Source organism: Salvelinus namaycush, chromosome 27, assembly GCF_016432855.1.
Source record: "Salvelinus namaycush isolate Seneca chromosome 27, SaNama_1.0, whole genome shotgun sequence".
Taxonomy (NCBI): domain Eukaryota; kingdom Metazoa; phylum Chordata; class Actinopteri; order Salmoniformes; family Salmonidae; genus Salvelinus; species Salvelinus namaycush.
This window is the reverse complement of record NC_052333.1, coordinates 11,781,089-11,801,430: the sequence shown is the minus strand read 5'-3', so window position 1 is coordinate 11,801,430 and position 20,342 is coordinate 11,781,089. Positions and strand designations below refer to the sequence as shown.

At 45.3% G+C, this 20,342-nt stretch overlaps 1 protein-coding gene across 1 annotated transcript in view; it reads right to left on the bottom strand.

Moving 5' to 3' along the window:
- Positions 1 to 5,071, bottom strand: part of LOC120022033 (potassium voltage-gated channel subfamily KQT member 4-like) — a 141,143-nt gene extending 136,072 nt beyond the window's left edge. Inside the window, exon 1 of the mRNA XM_038965830.1 lies at positions 4,806 to 5,071. Coding sequence (XP_038821758.1) covers positions 4,806 to 5,071 — 266 coding nt within the window. The remainder of the gene's footprint in view (positions 1 to 4,805) is intronic.
- Positions 5,072 to 20,342: the final 15,271 nt, after the last annotated feature.

Below are 20,342 nucleotides of genomic sequence, written 5' to 3'. Positions count from 1 at the left end.
TCGGTTCTGATGCTCCTGGTCCATCTCTACTCTCCCTTCTGTCCTGATGCCCCTGGTCCATCTCTACTCTCCCTTCTGTTCTGATGCTCCTAGTCCATCTCTACTCTCCCTTCTGTTCTGATGCCCCTGGTCCATCTCTACTCTCCCTTCTGTTCTGATGCTCCTAGTCCATCTCTACTCTCCCTTCTGTTCTGATGCCCCTGGTCCATCTCTACTCTCCCTTCTGTTCTGATGCTCCTAGTCCATCTCTACTCTCCCTTCTGTTCTGATGCCCCTGGTCCATCTCTACTCTCCCTTCTGTTCTGATGCTCCTGGTCCATCTCTACTCTCCCTTCTGTTCTGATGCTCCTGGTCCATCTCTACTCTCCCTTCTGTTCTGATGCTCCTAGTCCATCTCTACTCTCCCTTCTGTTCTGATGCTCCTAGTCCATCTCTACTCTCCCTTCTGTTCTGATGCCCCTGGTCCATCTCTACTCTCCCTTCTGTTCTGATGCCCCTGGTTCATCTCTACTCTCCCTTCTGTTCCTTTAGCACAAAGACATCAATAATAGATGACTGGTGTATTTTCACCCTCCACACTCCATAGAGTTAATCAATCACTCCCTCTGGTCAGTCCTGTCTCTGTCTCGCCTGCTTTCCCCGTCCCACACCGGACGGGAACATTGTGCTCATTGGTCTATGAGTGACCACCCCCCACCCGCCTCTCTGAGCCACTAGTTAAAAAGATCAAGACATTGTTGCCTAACAGCTCCGGTCTGGGCCTTGGACTGGCATTCGCTTGGCACCGACTGGTACATACAGTCCAGTCCGACCGCCAACAATAGAGCCACCCGCTTTTAGACCGTGGTCTGCGTCCCAAACGCCCCCCTCATCCCTATTTAGGGCACTTATTTTAGGGTTCTAGTCAAAAGTGCCCTCTACAGGGAATAGGGTGCCTTTTGGGACATGAACAGAGTCCCCTGACCCTGCTGGTTCCCCTATAGGAGGGCTGAGCTACAGGGACGAGACCATGTGAAACAACTATATGTGGCACGGGTGGCGGGTGGGAATGGGTGAGGGGTCAAAGGTCAGGTGGAACGTCGCTGGGTGAACCTGATCCATGCACACACACTCTCTTCTTACACCCCCCCCCCCCCCCCCCCCCCCAACAAAGAGGTTTCAGGCTTTTAAGTAAGTGGAGCTCCTGTTTTAAAATGTTCTCGTCGGACGTAAGGCCGTGTGTCTTAGCAACGGTTCAGGTTGGTGAGCACAGGAATTTGTTAGGGCAACGTTGTCAGGAAGAGCAGCAGCACTTCCCGGACTCAGCCTGCATCCCAAATGGCACTCTATCTATTCCCTATGTAGAGCACTACTTTGACCAGGGCCCGTAGGGACGCAGGCTGAGGCTATGTTTCAACGACTCCGTATTCTCCCAGGTTCTCACAGGACACAAAGCGTTTAGTTCAGTCTCCCCCTCAGTCCTCACCCAGGGCCCAGCCAGTTCTCTAGTCAAAACATCACCAGTCTGGAATCAAGAGTGTGTGTACGTGCGTGTGTGTATGACCAGGTGCTGAAACTAGGGGAAGCCCTGTGAATGGTGCTGTGTGTCTCTGTATCTCTGGTTCAGCGGTTGTTCGACAGAAGCTTGAGAGAGGAGCCGAAGTGGGTGTCCAAGTTGAACGGTTTGGATAGAAGTTCTGGGATCAGCTTACTTGCTTGCAAATTCTAATCTCAACTATAAGAAGAAAATAAAGCTGACCTTTGATTAGTCTTTAGGGAACTCGCCCTACTGAATGATGAGCCTCCATTTGACTTCCTTTTCCTATACATGTGACCCTGCCACGTAACTCTGCCATGTAACCCTGCCATGTGACCCTGCCATGTGACCCTGCCACGTAACTCTGCCACATAACCCTGCCACGTAACTCTGCCACGTAACTCTGCCACGTAACTCTGCCACGTAACTCTGCCATGTAACCATGCCACGTAACTCTGCCACGTAACTCTGCCACGTAACTCTGCCACGTAACTCTGCCATGTAACCATGCCATGTAACCCTGCCATGTGACCCTGCCACATAACCCTGCCATGTAGCCATCCCATGTGACCCTCCCTTTCTAGGAATGACACATCTGCACCAGCTGCCTTTCCGTGTTCGGAGCCCAGGCCTAATTAAACGATCTAGGGATATTAGCACTCAATGTGTACTCTATCTCCCCACGCAGCACTGTGTGGCTCGATTCAATTATGATAGATAGATTAACCATGTCTTAATGAGGCTCTCTAATAAAGCACTGGTCCTGTACACAGCAATACTGTAGTTATTCTCATGCTACGTGACTATTGTAATTAATCACAAGAAATGCATAGCTCGGGTATAATAATATTGAGAAGGAAATGTGCTCAGGTAAGCACAAGTGTGGCTAATGGCATTACATGAGAGTTCATCCAACAACCCAAAGTGCACACACACACACACACACACACGTAGGCAATTGTAGGGATGCGTGTCACAGAGCGTGCTGTTGTAGAGGAGAGCACATCAACCTTGGCTAACAGATTAATGCATATGTGCATGCGCGCGCGTGTGTGTGTGTGTGTGTGTGTGTGTGTGTGTGTGTGTGTGTGTGTGTGTGTGTGTGTGTGTGTGTGTGTGTGTGTGTGTGTGTGTGTGTGTGTGTGTGTGTGTGTGTGTGTGTGTGTTAAAAACACAGGAGTTGGGAAAGCGGTGTGATGACTTTAGTCTTAGTGCTGGGCAGAGAGGGAAAGAGAGAGACGGACAACCCCCTCTCTCCCGTCCATAAGAACAGTCCGTGAGAGTCTCAGACGGCCTGGCATCTGAAACATGAGCCCAGCAACTTACCACTCTGAGGGAGAAAGAACAACAATTGAACTGCCAACACCCTCTCTCTGTGTCTCTCTCTCTCTCTCTCTCTCTCTCTCTCTCTCTCTCTCTCTCTCTGTGTCTCTCTCTCTCTCTCTCTCTCTCTCTCTCTCTCTCTCTCTCTCTCTCTCTCTCTCTCTCTCTCTCTCTGTGTCTCTCTCTCTCCCCCTCTCTCTCTCTCTCCCTCTCTCTCTCTCCCTCTCTCTCTCTTCCTCTCTCTCTCTCTTCCTCTCTCTCTCTCTTCCTCTCTCTCTCTCTTCCTCTCTCTCTCTCTTCCTCTCTCTCTCTCTCTTTCTCTCTTCCTCTCTCTCTCTTCCTCTCTCTCTCTTCCTCTCTCTCTCGCTCTCTCTCAGCTCTGAGATAAGCTCCAGAAATGCCATAGGAATAGCACCAGTACTGGCTGAGCAACAGTGAAGAATGATCTTTAATGGGGGAAAGCCAGGGTTGTGATGGATTCAGAGTGCTGGTGGATAACCTCATTATTCGCAGTGTTAATAGGAGATAAATGATTGGATTGGATAGAGCTATGTAGCCAGTATATTGTATACACTTAGGGGCATATGTGCAATGGGACCCCGAAGCAATGAGCGATGAAGTCGGAACTCACAGTTAGCAGAAGTTTATTGTGGTACCATAGGAATACTGTGGAATAGTGTGGTCATACATAAGTACCATACATTTTGGACAACTTGGGGATGCTCTATTTTGTGCACCATGTGAACCAGCCATAATCCACATTACCATCCATCACTTCATTTTAAATAATTGTTTTGGTCAACTTGACAGTGAGCAAAAAGTGCTAAAAGACTAAATACATTTTCTCTAATTCTTGCAAAAATGTTTCAGATGGACAAGATATTTATTCATTAGATAGTTCTCACATCGATCGGGTTCCCGCCTTTAAATATCTGGGCATTTGGATTGATTTTATGCTTAAAAAAACATACGGAATGAACAAGTTAAAAAGCTAAGATTTAAAGTGGGTTTCTTTTTTAGAAATAGATCTTGCCTCTCCCTAAATAGCAAAGGGACTTCAAGAGTTAAGGGGTCAGCATGCTTCAATTCAATCACTGACGAAGGGGCGTAGACTTCAGCTCCGAACTTCGGCTTGTGTGCCTGACAGTTGACAAAAAAGTTCAAAATTAACATAAACATCACAAAATGTCATCATAATGTACAAACTCTACCGAACTGTTTCGGCTGGGAAGCATGTGGACACCTTTAACCAACCCTGCCACCTGGTGAGGTTAGCATAGGCCTAACCCTATGGGCGGCAAGTAGCCTAGTGGTTAGAGTGTTGGGCCAGTAATTGAAAGGTTGCAGGATCGAATCCCCGAACTGACAAGGTAAAAATCTGTTGTTCTGCCCCTGAACATGGCAGTTAACCTACTGTTAACCCCCAGTAGGCTGTCATTGTAAATAAGAATTTGTTCTTAACTGACTTGCCTAGTTAGATAAAGGTTCAACTACGATTTAGCATTCACATGCAAGTAATTACCGAGGATGTTTAGTGAGAGACTTTGAAAAATGTCTGATAATTTCCAATTGGTTTTGGACAAATTCAATTTGAAAGCAAAGATCGAACTGTGATTTAATCAAGTGATGACGGAAAAAAATTGAGTGTGAGGCCCCATGTTGGGATGATGTATGTCGAATGTGTGAGTTAATTGCCAAATAAGCAACTCCACTGACTCCACCTGGCTAATTACAAAACTACTCCGAGGAAAGCTTGGCTGTTGCGTTATTCAAGATACAATATGAATTGTTTCAAAGCAAAGAAGTTAACAATGACGTAAAAACAACAAAAAACGTGTGTAAAGTTAACAATGATGTAAAAACAAATAGAAATGTGTGTAAATAAAAATAAGCCAACGTAAAGATACACTTTCAGCAAATGCGATGACACTAGTAGCCTTCATTGTATTGAAAAACAATTACTTACATGAACGCATGGTAGATGAATGCCCATCCTCGTGGTCTCTCCAGTACGTTGTACAAGAAGTTCTGAAACTTTCTGTAGCGCTTGCTGGAGGCTGAGGTGGTCGCCCGTGGTCCAGGACGCCCCGGCAGCGGGGTACCGAGAAGCCCGGTGCGGTGAGAGGGGTGCGCGCGCTCCGGGGTCGATGGTTCGCTCCTCTCCATATGAACTGCGGTAAGAGCCACAAATTCAACCCGCCTATCGTCGTTGGATGCGGGGGGCACCAACATTCTAATGCCACCGTTATTTGATGGGCTCCCTAACATGGTTAGCCAATATAGGCCTACCGATAGAAGTAGGCCTATTAAATACAACGGAATACAGTTTAAATCACCTATTTAACAGTGAGCCCATATCTACGTTGGTGATTTAGCCAACTGAAATCGAAGTCATGATCAAGTTGTCCGCGTTGAATAATAATTAGCCTACCTACTAAAGACTAATTCCAGCGAGTAGGTCACAATTTCATTCCTCCAATGTCAGGGTTTACTCCGAATTTCGTTTGTTAAATAAGTTATCTATAAATCAAGTCACGACCACAAAAGAAAATGCTCATGGCATTTTGACAAGTGCGGTATGTCAAATGCAAGTTGAAGAAAATGTTAAATTGGTAATATGATAATCCCAATTACCGTTAAGCCTTTAAACGTGAGGTGCCATCGAATAATATGATTACAAGATCATTTGACAGCGGTAACAGTAACTCTGTAACCTATCCTATACTATCGCTAATTTGCATTGTCGTCATCATAAATTTGCTTTTTGCTCGAAATTATTAAGAAAACATTTAAAGCGCGCAATTGAAAGCATCAAAAGTTTAGTGGACAAGCGTATTTATTATAGGCTTACGGTTAAATTAGTTAAAGAACTATCGATTCGTGATCGCTCTGCTCTTTCCTCAAGATTTCTGTTGATATTAATATTTTCTTAATCGTATATCTGAGGTTCGCGGCTGTACAAAATGCCCACAGAACTGCCTCCTTTCCTGTGCGTCTCGCTGGTCCAGACCGTCCGAGGGATAGCTAAAATCAGAGTCAACTCTAAACTTCAGTTAATGAGCGAGGACTCATGGGTAACACGCAGCAGACTTGTCAGATGGTCCAGAGAGAAACGAGAGGTACAGCCCTACGGTCGACTTCGAAGTTCTCACGCGCAAACCAAAAGCATCCGGTTAGCTTGAACACACGGGTTGGACGCAATAAAGTGACAGAGAGAGTGGAATTGCGCACGGTGATATTGGGTGTGTAGCTAGCTCAGTGGTACGAGACAGTTGTAATATATCAGAGCTAAGCATTCATACATTTGATGAGGCTGACAACTAGAAATAAGGATACAAACCTCACAATTATAGGGTAAAGGTAAGCCTATATCATAGTATTTGGAGCTTTACAAAGCAGTTTTGGGGGGAGCACCACATTGATAGACATGGTTGTCACACATACTGTATGTCATGCCTTTATCAGCGGTGACCAAATCAATTGTTTCAAGTAAGTTTTCTGTAATGACTAATGAGGCATGGGCACTGTAGGCCTATACATAATCTAGATGAAAATGCCATGCAGCCTATCTATGCTTAACATCTGAGAGCTGTCTATGAACACTGGGCAGGGGTTACCAGATAAGAGGGACAGGTGTGAGGGACAGACAGTGGCCTGACAATAGATCACAGAACAGTGTTATGACCATAGAAATAGTATAGGAATTCTGGTTATGACACAGTGGGACAATAGGAATATAATAGAAATTCTGGTTGTGATGCAGTGGGACAATAAGAATATAATAGGAATTCTGGTTGTGATACAGTGGGACAATAGGAATTCTGGTTATGACACAGTGGGACAATAGGAATATAATAGAAATTCTGGTTGTGATACAGTGGGACAATAGGAATTCTGGTTGTGATACAGTGGGACAATAAGAATATAATAGGAATTCTGGTTGTGATACAGTGGGACAATAAGAATATAATAGTAATTATGGTTATGACACAGTGGGACAACAGGAATAGAATGGAAATTTTGATTATGACACAGTGGGACAATAGGAATAGAATGGGAATCCTAGTTCTATGGTACAGGGATTCTATTTGACATGGTCCTGACACGGAGCCAGAGGTTCTGTGGTTCTGGTTATGACACACAGTGCCATGTAGAGCGGTGACAGTGGTCACCTGTTTACCTCTCTAGAATGCCTGTGTGACAGAGGTTCCTGTCCTGCCACATCATCACGGATCACACAAATGGCCTCAACAGATGGCAAGCCAGTCCTGGCTTGTATTTATTAATGTACACCGTAGTAAAAAAAAAATGCAACAGAAAACCTTTTCTTATTGGACAAGTTTAGGTAGTCCCTCCCTGTTTCAGTCAGTTTTCTTCCATTTGGTGCCTTGTGAATACAACCCTGATCTCTACTGCAGTGGTACTCTTAGAGAGATGGAGAAAACAGTGTTACACAGATAGAGAGAGAGAGAGAGAGAAAGAGAGAAAAAGAGAGAAAACAGATCAGGCCAAACTGTAAACCTGTCACGTTCCTGACCTATTGTTCCTTTTTCTTTTATTTATTTAGTTGGTCAGGGCGTGAGTTGGGGTGGGTTGTCTTTGTGTGTTTTTGTATTGTCTAGGGTGTTGTATGGTTTAGGGGGTTAAGTAGAGTAGATGGTTTAGTGTTCAGTGTAGGTGTCTAGGAAAGTCTATGGTTGCCTGAATTGGTTCTCAATTAGAGACAGCTGGTTATTGTTGTCTCTGATTGGGAGCCATATTTAAGGCAGCCATAGGCTTTAGCTGTTGTGGGTAATTGTCTATGTTGAACGTTTGTTGTTTGTCTGTGCACTTACGTTATTTAGCTTCACGGTCGTTTGTTGTTTTGTTAGTTTGTGTATAGTGTTCGTTTTTGTGTTTTTTCTCTCTCTTCCACAATAAAGAGATGTATTTTGCACACGCTGTGCCTTGGTCCAATATCTTTCAAGAAGACGATCGTGACAGAATTACCCACCAAACCAGGACCAAGCAGCGTGAAAGGATGCAACAGCGCTTAGTGGAGGAATGGACCCGGGAAAAGGATGAGTGGAGAACAACCTGGGAAGAGATAGACAGGTGGGCGTGCGATCCAGAGAAGGTGCCGGAGCCTGCCTGGGATTCGCTGGAGCAGTGCGAGGAGGGTTACAGGATTATGGAGCTGGAGAAAGGAGCACGAAGGCGCGGTAGGAAGCCCTTGAGGAAACGCCAAAAATTTCTTGGGGAGGGGCTCATGGGGAGTGTGGCGAGTCCAGATAGGAGATCTGCGTCAACTTCCCGTGCTACCCGTGAGGACCCTAAGAAGGAACCTGAGCCAGTCGGGCTGATATTGGAGGTGAGCAATGGGAATGATACAGAGACTGTTAAGGATTTATTGGGGAGGTTGGAGGAGAGTGAAATGAGGGAGCTGCTGTGTTGGTGCGTGAGGCACAAAATCCACCCGACAGAGCGTGTGCGGGAAGTGATGTTACCTGAGTCAGCTCTCCATGCTCGTCCTGAGGTGCGTGCTAACCGTCTGGGAATGACAGTCCCACGAACCAGGCCTCCTGTATGCCTCCCTAGTCCTGCACCTCCTGTAGCAGTTCCACGTACTAACTCTCCTGTGGCAGCCCCTCGTACCAGTCCTCCAGTTCCGGCACCACGCACCAAGCCTTTTGTGCGTCTCCAGAGTCCAGTACGTCTTGTTTCTCCTCCCCGCACTAGCCCTGAGATGCGTGTCCCCAGCCCGGTACCACCAGTTCCGGCACCACGCACTAGGCCTAATGTGCGTCTCCAGGGTCCAGTATGCCCTGTTCCTCCTCCCCGCACTAGCCCTGAGATGCGTGTCCCCAGCCCGGTACCACCAGTTCCGGCACCACGCACTAGGCCAAATGTGCGTCTCCAGGGTCCAGTATGCACTGTTCCTTCTCCCCGTACTCGCCCTGATGTGCGTGCCCTCAGCCCGGTACCACCAGTGCCGGTACCACGCACCAGGCCTATAGTACGCTTTGAGAGTTCAGTGTGCCCTATTGTTGTTCCCCGCACTAGCCTGAAGGTGCGTGTCCTTAGCCCGGTACCTCCAGTTCCGGCACCACGCACCAGGCCTACAGTGCGTCTCAGCCGGCCAGAGTCTGCCGTCTGCCCAGCGGCGTCTGAACTGCCCGTCTGCCCAACGGCGCCTGAACTGCCCGTCTGCCAAGCGGCGCCTGAACTGCCCGTCTGCCCAACGCCGTCTGAACTGTCCGTCTGCCAAGCGCCGCATGAACTGCCCGTCTGTATTGAGCCTTCAAAGCCGCCCGTCTGCCATGAGCCTGCAAAGCCGCCCGTCTGCCATGAGCCTACAGAGCCGTCCGCCAGACAGGAGCCGCTAGAGCCTTCCGCCAGACAGGAGCCGCTAGAGCCTTCCGCCAGACAGGAGCAGCCAAAGCCTTCCGCCAGACCGGATCAGCCAGAGCCTTCCGCCAGACCGGATCAGCCAGAGCCTTCCGCCAGACCGGATCAGCCAGAGCCTTCCGCCAGACCGGATCAGCCAGAGCCTTCCGCCAGACCGGATCAGCCAGAGCCGTCAGCGAGCCTTGAGCAGCCAGATCCGTCAGCCAGCCATGAGCAGCCAGATCCGTCAGCCAGCCATGAGCAGCCAGATCCGTCAGCCAGCCATGAGCAGCCAGATCCGTCAGCCAGCCATGAGCAGCCAGATCCGTCAGCCAGCCATGAGCAGCCAGATCCGTCAGCCAGCCATAAGCCGTCCAGCCAGGATCCGCCAGAGCCGTCATCCAGCCAGGATCCGCCAGAGCCGTCATCCAGCCAGGATCCGCCAGAGCCAGCCAGCCAGGATCCGCCAGCCAGCCAGGATCCGCCAGAGCCAGCCAGCCAGGATCCGCCATCCAGCCAGGGTCCGTCCCTCAGTCCGGAGCTGCCGTCCCTCAGTCCGGAGCTGCCGTCCCTCAGTCCGGAGCTGCCCCTTATCCTGGTGCTGCCCCTTATCCTGGTGCTGCCCCTTATCCTGGTGCTGCCCCTTATCCTGGTGCTGCCCCTTAGTCCGGTGCTGCCCCTTAGTCCGGTGCTGCCCCTTAGTCCGGTGCTGCCCCTTAGTCCGGTGCTGCCCCTTAGTCCGGTGCTGCCCCTTAGTCCGGTGCTGCCCCTTAATCCAGTGGGGTTAATGTGGAGGGTGGTCATTTGGAGGAGGCTACGAAAGCGGGTAGTGACTATGGTGGGGTGGGGACCACGACCAGTGCCAGAGCCGCCACCGTGGACAGACGCCCACCCAGACCCTCCCCTAGACTTTATGCTGGTGCGCCCGGAGTTCGCACCTTAAGGGGGGGGTTATGTCACGTTCCTGACCTATTGTTCCTTTTTCTTTTATTTATTTAGTTGGTCAGGGCGTGAGTTGGGGTGGGTTGTCTTTGTGTGTTTTTGTATTGTCTAGGGTGTTGTATGGTTTAGGGGGTTAAGTAGAGTAGATGGTTTAGTGTTCAGTGTAGGTGTCTAGGAAAGTCTATGGTTGCTTGAATTGGTTCTCAATTAGAGACAGCTGGTTATTGTTGTCTCTGATTGGGAGCCATATTTAAGGCAGCCATAGGCTTTAGCTGTTGTGGGTAATTGTCTATGTTGAACGTTTGTTTCTTGTCTGTGCACTTACGTTATTTAGCTTCACGGTCGTTTGTTGTTTTGTTAGTTTGTGTATAGTGTTCGTTTTCGTGTTTTTTCTCTCTCTTCCACAATAAAGAGATGTATTTTGCACACGCTGCGCCTTGGTCCAATATCTTTCAAGAAGACGATCGTGACAAAACCAAGCACGGAAAATGAATCCAACATCAATGGTTTAAAGCAGCGTTTCTCAACTGGTGGGAGGTTTGAGTAAAACATATATTTTATATGATGACAGTAGATTTAATATAGCACTATTAGCAACTCTAATTGGTTGATTTTGTGGTTTCAAAACAATTAGCTTTTCAACATTCTTCATCAAGAAATTAGCAATATGGAATTATTGACAATGAAAATGTATTACAGTGGCTTGCGAAAGTATTCACTCCCCTTGGCATTTTTCCTATTTTGTTGCCTTGCAACCTGGAATTAAAATATATTTTTTGGGGGGGGTTGTATCATTTGATTTACACAACATACCTACCACTTTGAAGATGCAAAATATTTTTTATTGTGAAACAAACAAGAAATAAGACAAAAAAACGGAAAACTTGAGCGTGCATAACTATTCACCCCCCCAAAGTCAATACTTTTGTTACGATTTTCGTCAGGAGAAGGAGAAGAGGACCAAGGTGCAGCGTGATAAGTATTCATAATATGATATTTTAATAAATATGAACACTCTAACAAAACAACAACACGACAAATGAACAGTTCTGTAAGGTATACACACAAACACTAAACAGAAAATAACTACCCACAAACACAGGTGGGAACAGGCTACCTAAATATGGTTCTCAATCAGAGACAACGATAGACAGCTGCCTCTGATTGAGAACCACACACTGCCAAACACAAAGAAATAGACAACATAGAACACCAGACATAGAATGCCCACCCAAACTCACGCCCTGACCAGCCAAAATAGAGACATAAAAAGGATCTTTACGGTCAGGGCGTGACAACTTTGTAGAGCCCACCTTTTGCAGTAATTACAGCTGCAAGTCTCTTGGGCTATGTCTTTATAAGCTTGGCAAATCTAACCACTGGGATTTTTGTCCATTCTTCAAGGCAAAACTGCTCCAGCTCCTTCAAGTTGGATGGGTTCCGCTGGTGTACAGCAATCTTTAAGTCATGCCACAGATTCTCAATTGGATTGAGGTCTAGGCTTTGACTAGGCCATTCCAAGACATTTAAATGCTTCCCCTTAATTAAACCACTCGAGTGCTGCTTTAGCAGCATGCTTAGGGTCATTGTCCTGCTGGAAGGTGAACCTCTGTCCCAGTCTCAATTCTCTGGAAGACTGAAACAGGTTTCCCCCAAGAATTTCCTTGTATTTAGCACCATCCATCATTCCTTAAATTCTGACCTGTTTCCCAGTCCCTGCCAATGAAAAACACCCCCACAGCATGATGCTGCCACCACCATGCTTCACTGTGGGGATTGTGTTCTCGGGGTGATGAGAGGTGTTGGATTTGCGCCAGACATAACTCAATTTTAATCTCATCTGACCAGAGTACCTTCTTCCATATGTTTGGGGGAGTCTCCCACATGCCTTTTGGTGAACACCAAACGTGTTCGCTTATTTTTTTCTTTAAGAATTTGCTATTTTCTGGCCACTTCTGTAAAGACCAGCTCTGTAGAGTGTATGGCTTAAAGTGGTCCTATGGACAGATACTCCAATCTCTGCTGTGGAGCTTTAACCCCTTCAGGGTTATCTTTGGTCTCTTTTTTGCCTCTCTGATTAATGCCCTCCTTGCTTGGTCTGTGAGTTTTGGTGGGCGACGCTCTCTTGGCAGGTTTGTTGTGGTGCCATATTCTTTCAAATATTTGCACCACTTTTCTGTTTTTAGAATTTTTTGAAATAAGTTACTATTTTGTGTATGTCCATTACATGAAATCCAAATAAAAATCTATTCAAATTACAGGTTGTAATGCAACAAAATACGAAAAACGCCAAGGGGGATGAATACTTTTGCAAGGCACTGTACTAATATAGGTTAGGAGGGAACATTTATCCCTTGTCATAATTGCTAAATTTATTATCAATACAACATTATAAATAGTTTCCCCATATTGTATTTTGTAGGATTTTTCCCACCCTCGATTACAATATTGGGTCATGACTGAGGCAACGTGATGAAATTTGGGTCCCAAAACAAAATCAGTTAAGAACTACTGGTTTAAAGTATAAAATCCAAGACAGGAACCCCAAAACGTACACAAACTAAATTAAATTGATATAAGAGGTATTTAACTTATGACCTTCTGTGACTGGAAAACAAGGAATGTTTCGCCTAAGTAACCTACAATACAAGCATTCATTGTCACCGTTTTGGTATGTCGCTTAATGTACTGTGGTGCATAATATACACACTCCTGGTCTGTGTCAGATTTTTTACATTAGTTTATGGAACATGCAGGGTTGAGGAATTAGCAGGGGAATGCATGGTTGGGCCATTGCTGTGCTGGAGTCTCAAATCTCCACATTATTCCCAAGGCACTTTGCTTAAATAACTTTACATCACTCAGCATTAACTCTTAACACAGCTTCAGAACACATACAAACAGCTTTACATACAGGGGTGTACCAAATAACACTGTCGTGTCTTTGACTATGCCAGATTAATTGCTATGACATGCTATTCTATAAAATAATTTCTCCGTAATTAATATTACCTGATTGAACTAATCATGTAAATATTAATTAACTAGAGAGGGACACCACGAAAAAATATTTATAGAGCTGTTATCTTCCGAATAAACTCTTAAAGATTTAGTAATATTTTACATCCATAGCAGTCACCTTAATCGTCAGTTTATTCAGTCTCATCTGAAAGTTGTAAATCCTTGATTATCTGCAAGAATCCTGGCTAACAAGTTGAATCAGCAATACAAAATTGGGTTTAATTATTTATTTACTAAATACCTAACTAATCACACAGAATCACACATATACAATTAAATCATAACTTGATTACAAAGTGCCGTCATACAGAAAAACGTCCCTAGCGGGCGGAATAGATATGACAGCTTGTTACACAAAGAAAAGGGGCGGGATTTTAGTGAAAGAGCGGGAGACTGGAACAGAGGCGAAGCTGTGCTATCGTAAATACAGTATCTTATGCATTCTAAATTACCGCCCATTTGAAGAAGGAAAATGCAATAAATATTTACTCTGAGCTGCGCTTCAGTAGGTTGGTGGTAGATGGACCGTGTCGCCAACCCGAGTCCTCTGTCCTTTGAAGAATGTCTCTGGTGCCTTACTGGATTTACATTTACATTTAAGTCATTTAGCAGACGCTCTTATCCAGAGCGACTTACAAATTGGAATACGTTGGAGTAACGTTGTGTGTAGTAGACGGGATACTCGGACTGTCCTTCCTAACCTGCGTTTGTAGCAGCTGTTGCTAACTCAACGGCTAGGAGATATCACTTCTGTAGTGAATACGAGTTCAAAGTTCATACCATTCACAATCAAAGTCCATGCTGCTGTTGGCTTAGTTCTGTAGTCATTATCTGAACCATTCTGACACCGGATCGTCATCCTAGCGTCCCGGGACAGGAAGTTATACTTTTGTTAATGGCTTTTATAGTGGAGGGAGAGGGGTGTGTCTGAAAAGTTTATAACCCATGTCTCTTCACAGGGGCGGGCCCCTAGTTGAGCAGAAGCCCAAATTTATGAAAATCCAAATCTCTCATTTGGAAGCTAAAATTACATTTAATCTCTTCACAAATAATTTCATATTCAAACATTTGAATTAAACAACAATTCCATGTGAATCCGATACCTCTGACATTTAGACTTTCCACAGTAGAGTTTATGTCATTCTATCATTGATGAGAATGTGTCAGAGGGCAACCGAACTGACATAATATACCTTAAGTACCACCGCATATGTTCAGTTGGTCGGATTACCAGAATATAGTTCATTCCCCCCCACTTTCTGATGTCCCCAGAATCTCTATGTTAACCAAGGGGTTTTCTTATGTCACATCAGTAGGGAAGAGAAAAAGGGGGAAAGAGGTATTTATGACTGTCATAAACCTACCCCCACTGCCAACGTCATGACAGTCCCCCCATGTTGGGTTCAATCTTGCGATTAACCTGCATGTTGCAAACCAACATAAAAATGACCGTGGGTTGTCCTGGTTGTGGACCATCGTTGTGGTCCCCATCTGGTGGTCGACCCGGGTAGGGTTTCTGCGAATGAAGAAGTCTGCTCCATGGCTGGACAGCAGATGTCCAGTTGGTGATCGCTGTTGCAGTCCCCCCTCTGGTGTGGTCGACCCGGGTAGGGTGTCTGCAAATTAAGAAGTCTGCTCCATGGTTGGGCAGCGGGGGTCCGGATTGGGATTGCCGTTCCGGACCCGTCGCCTGGTCGTCCAGACTGGAAGATCTGGGCAGTAACTTAGGCAGATGTTAACAACGCACACACACTCATGAAATATATCATTGCATTTCCTCCCAAATGAGCGGCGTTGTGGCACTAACTGATGGTTGTATGGGGAAGTTGTTTATGGCTCTATCACTTTCTACATGCCGAAGAAAATGAAACAAAATGAAATGAAAGCATAAACAAAACAAAATATAGTTATGCCACCTTAACCATCTAATTGGACTGTATTCTATCTACGTCCATGGTCTTGGCAAAATGACCCTATCATGGCATTGTCTAATGTCATATCTAGGGCTCTTCTAATTTGCGGGGTGTTGGTTAGGGTACTATCCTAAGTTGATAACTATATGATACGTCTACAGCTGTAAGGCACTCGTTTTGGGCCGTCTACAGGGATGACCTATGGACTTCTGAGAAGAAAACTGGTGAGTGCTGTAGCTGTAGAGTTAAAGGCCTCAAAATAAATGTTTAACTTTACTAAGGCTGGTATTTTGCTCGGACCCTTAAGTTATCCTAGCATAAATCCTAATTGGATGTTCCGTTGTACATGTGCGTTTATGCGTACGCAAGCACACATGTCAAGGGAAGGAAACCAAGTATCCTGGCAGATTACAACTTGTTCAGAATGAGTCTGACGTAGTCAGGTAATTTTCAGGTCAATGCCTGGAGGTCAGTCAGAATTGGTGTCGAAGGAGTCTGTAGTGGTTTTACTACCAGTCACTGTCTTCCACTATTGTAGTGGAGGTAGGTATGAAGAAGTATACTTCATAGCTATGTTATCCACGGAGGAGCTAACCTCATGACGGAAGTATTAGACCAGTCGTACGTGGTGTGATCGTGGTTCCTGCCTTCTAATAACTTTTCTCCTGAACGGAGGGTTCTATTTATTATTGGCATGTGTCACCATTGGAAGAGTGCAATGGAGATTCCCTTCCCCGCGTTGCACTCTGAGTGACTCCTATGTTGCTATTATCAATAGCAATTTAACTTGTGAGGTTACTAATCCTCCTACTGAGTGTTGCTGGGCTGACTGTGGTATTGGTACTGGTACTCAAGGGGTCCAGTCGTCCTACCGATTTATTATGAAATGTTATCCTACAGGAAGACATGATTAGAGCATTTTACTAGTTGTCTTGTAGTGACTACTACACATGGCAAGGAATGATTATTGTTGCCATTTGTTTTGGAGGTGGACAAGTCCACTGGACTTCCTTTACGACCAGTGTGGTACACCTCAGTAATATCTTAGATGTGTTCTAAGATAATCCCCGTCTAGGGGCCTGTCTGCTCCTCACTGTTCTCAAATGGGAGTTTACAACTAGATTTGATTTATGCTCTGGCGGCCTCGTACGGTGTTGTCCGTAGTCTCGACCCCCCCACCGGCCTCGATAAGGCTCATCATGGGTCTGGGCTACTATTCCCCCCCTTTGTGTCTCGGGACCCCCCCACCAGCATGTGGTGTTGGTATCCGAGGCGCAAACGAAAGGTTCGGACCCTATGTACGAGTTGTCAGTGGCCGCGTTATTATGAGAATGGCTGCAACCTTTCAACCAAATCTCCTGGTGTTTGTGCTTCGACACCCTCAGTGGCTGTCGAGGTCTGTCAGTCACCACCGCGTCTGCGTGTGGCAACCTCTTCAGTACCTGCGAACTGAGACGAGGATATCGGTCTGTGATATCGCAAAGTGTTTCACCAGTGGGAGTCATCGGGTCAGTTGCTGGACTGACGCCATTAGTGTCATTGTAAGGGTTGACAGTCCCCCATAAAGCGGAAGGTGTGTCATTGGAAGCAGAGTATACTCTGCGCATCAATGTTTTTCTTGCTGAGACGGCCGCAGTGCTTGCGGAGGTGTCCGAAGGGCAAGAGAAGTTAATCTCAACTACCGTATTGCACGACTGCACGGAGGAGGGAAGTTGCTTATTAACAGAGACAGCTGGCTCGAAATCCTGAAAAGAATGGTCAATCAGGTTGGCTGATGGAATGTGTCGAGGTATCGTAATATCTCCTTGGATCGGATTCTGCCCCAAGAGGTTTTTAAACGTCTTTTTCCCAAGGGGTGCTTTTGACAGATATCCCTCGTGACTGACTGCGTTGCAGCTAGCGTTAGGGGAAGACAGTGTGGTCAGTGGAGAAGGCACTGTGGCCTGTGACCATACCTGGTTGGTTTTCCAATCCATCAATGGGAGTAACCGATCCATCAAGTCTGCTCCAATTAGCAGGGGTACAGTTTCGAGGCTGGTAACATACACAGGGTGAATGAGCGATACGTCCTTGAAGTGTAGTTTCAGCATGACTCTCAATGTGAGAGCCGAGGTAGTCTGAGTGACCCCTCGAAGTGTAGTGTCGCATCGTTCCACTTTTAACCAACGTTTAGTTGGCTTCAAAGCCCTTTTTAGATCATCAAACAATGTTTGAGAGATGAGTGATATTGTCGCACCTGAATCAATTAGTGCATGACAAGTTAAGCAGTCCTCCAGGACTGTTTCCAGGTATGGGCGTTTAGATTCGTGGTTAGTGGACATATTCCCCACAAAGTGGAGTGATTGTTCGCAACAACGTGAAGTGTCAATTCTGTTCAAGGTGGAAGCAGATCGACTTTTCAGATTTTGAGTGGGCTTGGCTTTAATGAAGCGTTTGACCTTTTTCTTCGCAACCTTTGTATCAGAGTCTATAGACAAAGCCCGGGGGCTTGTTTCTTGATCAAGCGGGCCCTGGATAGGGTCTTGAATGAGAGCGGGAGAAATTTGAACTTTAACGTCCTTGCTATGGGTGTTAATTCCTGCGGACCTGGTGTCCGGTAATTCCCCGTCTAGTCCTTGTGACTTCTCTTTTACCCTTTTCTCAAATGTTTCTCGCTTTAGTTCTTCACGTAGTGGAACTTCTGGAGAACATTGGTCTACGTTTTGATCATCCTTCAACCCTTTGTTACCCTTGTGCTCTGACACTTTGCGTGGGTTGGGTGCAGGAATGTAGTGAACAGGTCGATTGTAGCGGTAGTCGTTTTGATGGCGACGTGCTTTACAGTTATTTCGACCGCGGAGGTTATTGGAATCATGGTTTCGTGGTAGAAACTGTTGTTGTGCGTCATCTCTTAATAGGCGGGCTGTCCCGACATCGGTACACACCCCCCACCCCCCCCCACACTGATTAGCATCGCTAGCATAGCGTCACAATTAAATAGTAGCATCTAAATATCATTAAATCAGAAGTCCAAGACACCAAATGAAAGATACAGATCTTGTGAATAAAGCCACCATTTCAGATTTTTAAAATGTTTTACAGGGAAGACAAAATATGTAAATCTATTAGCTAACCACGTTAGCAAAAGACACCATTTTTCTTTGTCCACCATTTTTTCTCTCCACCACTAGCTATCACCAATTCGGCCAAATAAAGATATTGATAGCCACTAACCAAGAAAAAACCTCATCAGATGACAGTCTGATAACATATTTATTGTATAGGATAGGTTTTGTTAGAAAAATGTGCATATTTCAGGTAGAAATCCTAGTTTACAATTGCACCCACCATCACAACTCGACTAGAATAAATACACAGAGCAACGTGTATTACCTAATTACTAATCATAAAACATTTCTTAAAAATACACAACTCACAGCAATGGAAAGACACAGATCTTATGAATTCAGACAATATTTCAGATGTTCTAAGTGTTTTACAGCGAAAACACAATAAATCGTTATATTAGCATACCACATGTGCAAACGTTACCAGAGCATCGATTCAAGCCAAAGAGAGCGATAACGTAATCATCGCCAAAATATATTAATTTTTTCACTAACCTTCTCAGAATTCTTCCGATGACACTCCTGTAACATCATATTACAACATACATATAGAGTTTGTTCGAAAATGTGCATATTTAGCCATAAAAAAACGTGGTTATACAATGAAAATAGTAGCAAAACATGCCTGAAAATGTCGGTCGCCATCTTTCAGAGTGATCTAGTTTAATCAATAGCTAATCATATACTTGACTAAAAAATACAGGGTTGACAGGAATCGAAAGACAAATTAGTTCTTTATGCAATCGCTGATTTACATTTCTAAAATTATCCTTACTGTGCAATACAGGGTTCGCCAAGCGAAGCTATAGCAAACAAAATGGCGGAATATGCGTTTAAATTTTTTCGACAGAACAACGAATTATCATATTAAATATTTCTTACTGTGAGGTGATCTTCCATCAGATTCTTGGGCAATGTATCCTTTCTTGGGTCTAATCTTCTTTTGGTCGAAAGATGTCCTCTGTCCGTCGAAATGCCCACTAACGTTCGACCGGGACCCCGAAATGTGCCCAAAGCTTCAAAGAGCATCACATAGAACTTCCTCAAAATCGCACTAAACGGATATAAATTGCTATAAAACGGTTTAAATTAACTAACGTATGATGTTTTTAACACCTATAACGGGTAAAAACATGACCGGCGCTATATTACTGGCTAAACAAAGGCTTGGAAAAAGCCAAGTCCGACGTCCTTCTTGCGTTGAGCGCAGGGTCCAAAAGAACGCTACTTCCGGTATTTGGTCATTTATAGAGGCACTGATTGCGCAATCGACTCCATTCAAATTGTCACCACTTACTGACATCTAGAGGAAGGCGTGGGCAGTGTTTGTATCCTCATAGGATTTACAGAGACTTTTAAAACTGATCTGGAACCAGAGGCCAAGATGTCTGAAATCTGACACACTGGGAGGAAAAGTGCTGTAGAATGAGTTCTGTTTCACTCAGAGACATAATTCAAACGGCTATAGAAACTAGAGAGTGTTTTCTATCCAATAATAACAATAATATGCATATTGTACGAGCAAGAATTGAGTACGAGGCCGTTTGAAATGGGCACGATTTAGCTGGCTACTCAGTAACGCCCCCTGCAGCCATAAGAAGTTAGAGAACTCAACAATTTGGATATTATTTAAAATATCTATTTCAGAATGTAAATGGCCAGATTTACACTTATTAGTTCAATTGGATAAGACATTGATATTCGTCTGGATATCATAAGTAATGACTTGAGTGTGACCTGAATAATTCTTCATGAACGAATATACTGGGCACACTTCAGCGGTCACTGACTTCACACGCTGAAATAAAACGGAACTACCCGGTGCGGGACTTCTGTTCCGCGAGGCGGAGGAATTTCAGCGTGGCACCAGAAAAACAATAAATTGCTATTTTCCCTTGTTAGCTTTAGCACCTCGTGCCAGCTAACCCTCCTTTGTGCCTGAAAAGAAAATGTAGCACGTAGGATTCCCTTGGCAGGGAAAAGGTCTTACTTATAATGTATTATGTTCAAACCCTTTTCGGCATTTTTTGACAAGGTTTTAACCGGAACACGCGGTAAACACGAAATGCACCGTGGTCTCCTCGCGTTGAATCGCGCGAGAGAGAGATAATTATCGCTGGTCGCGCTATATCTCCCGAATTTCAATCGGCTGGC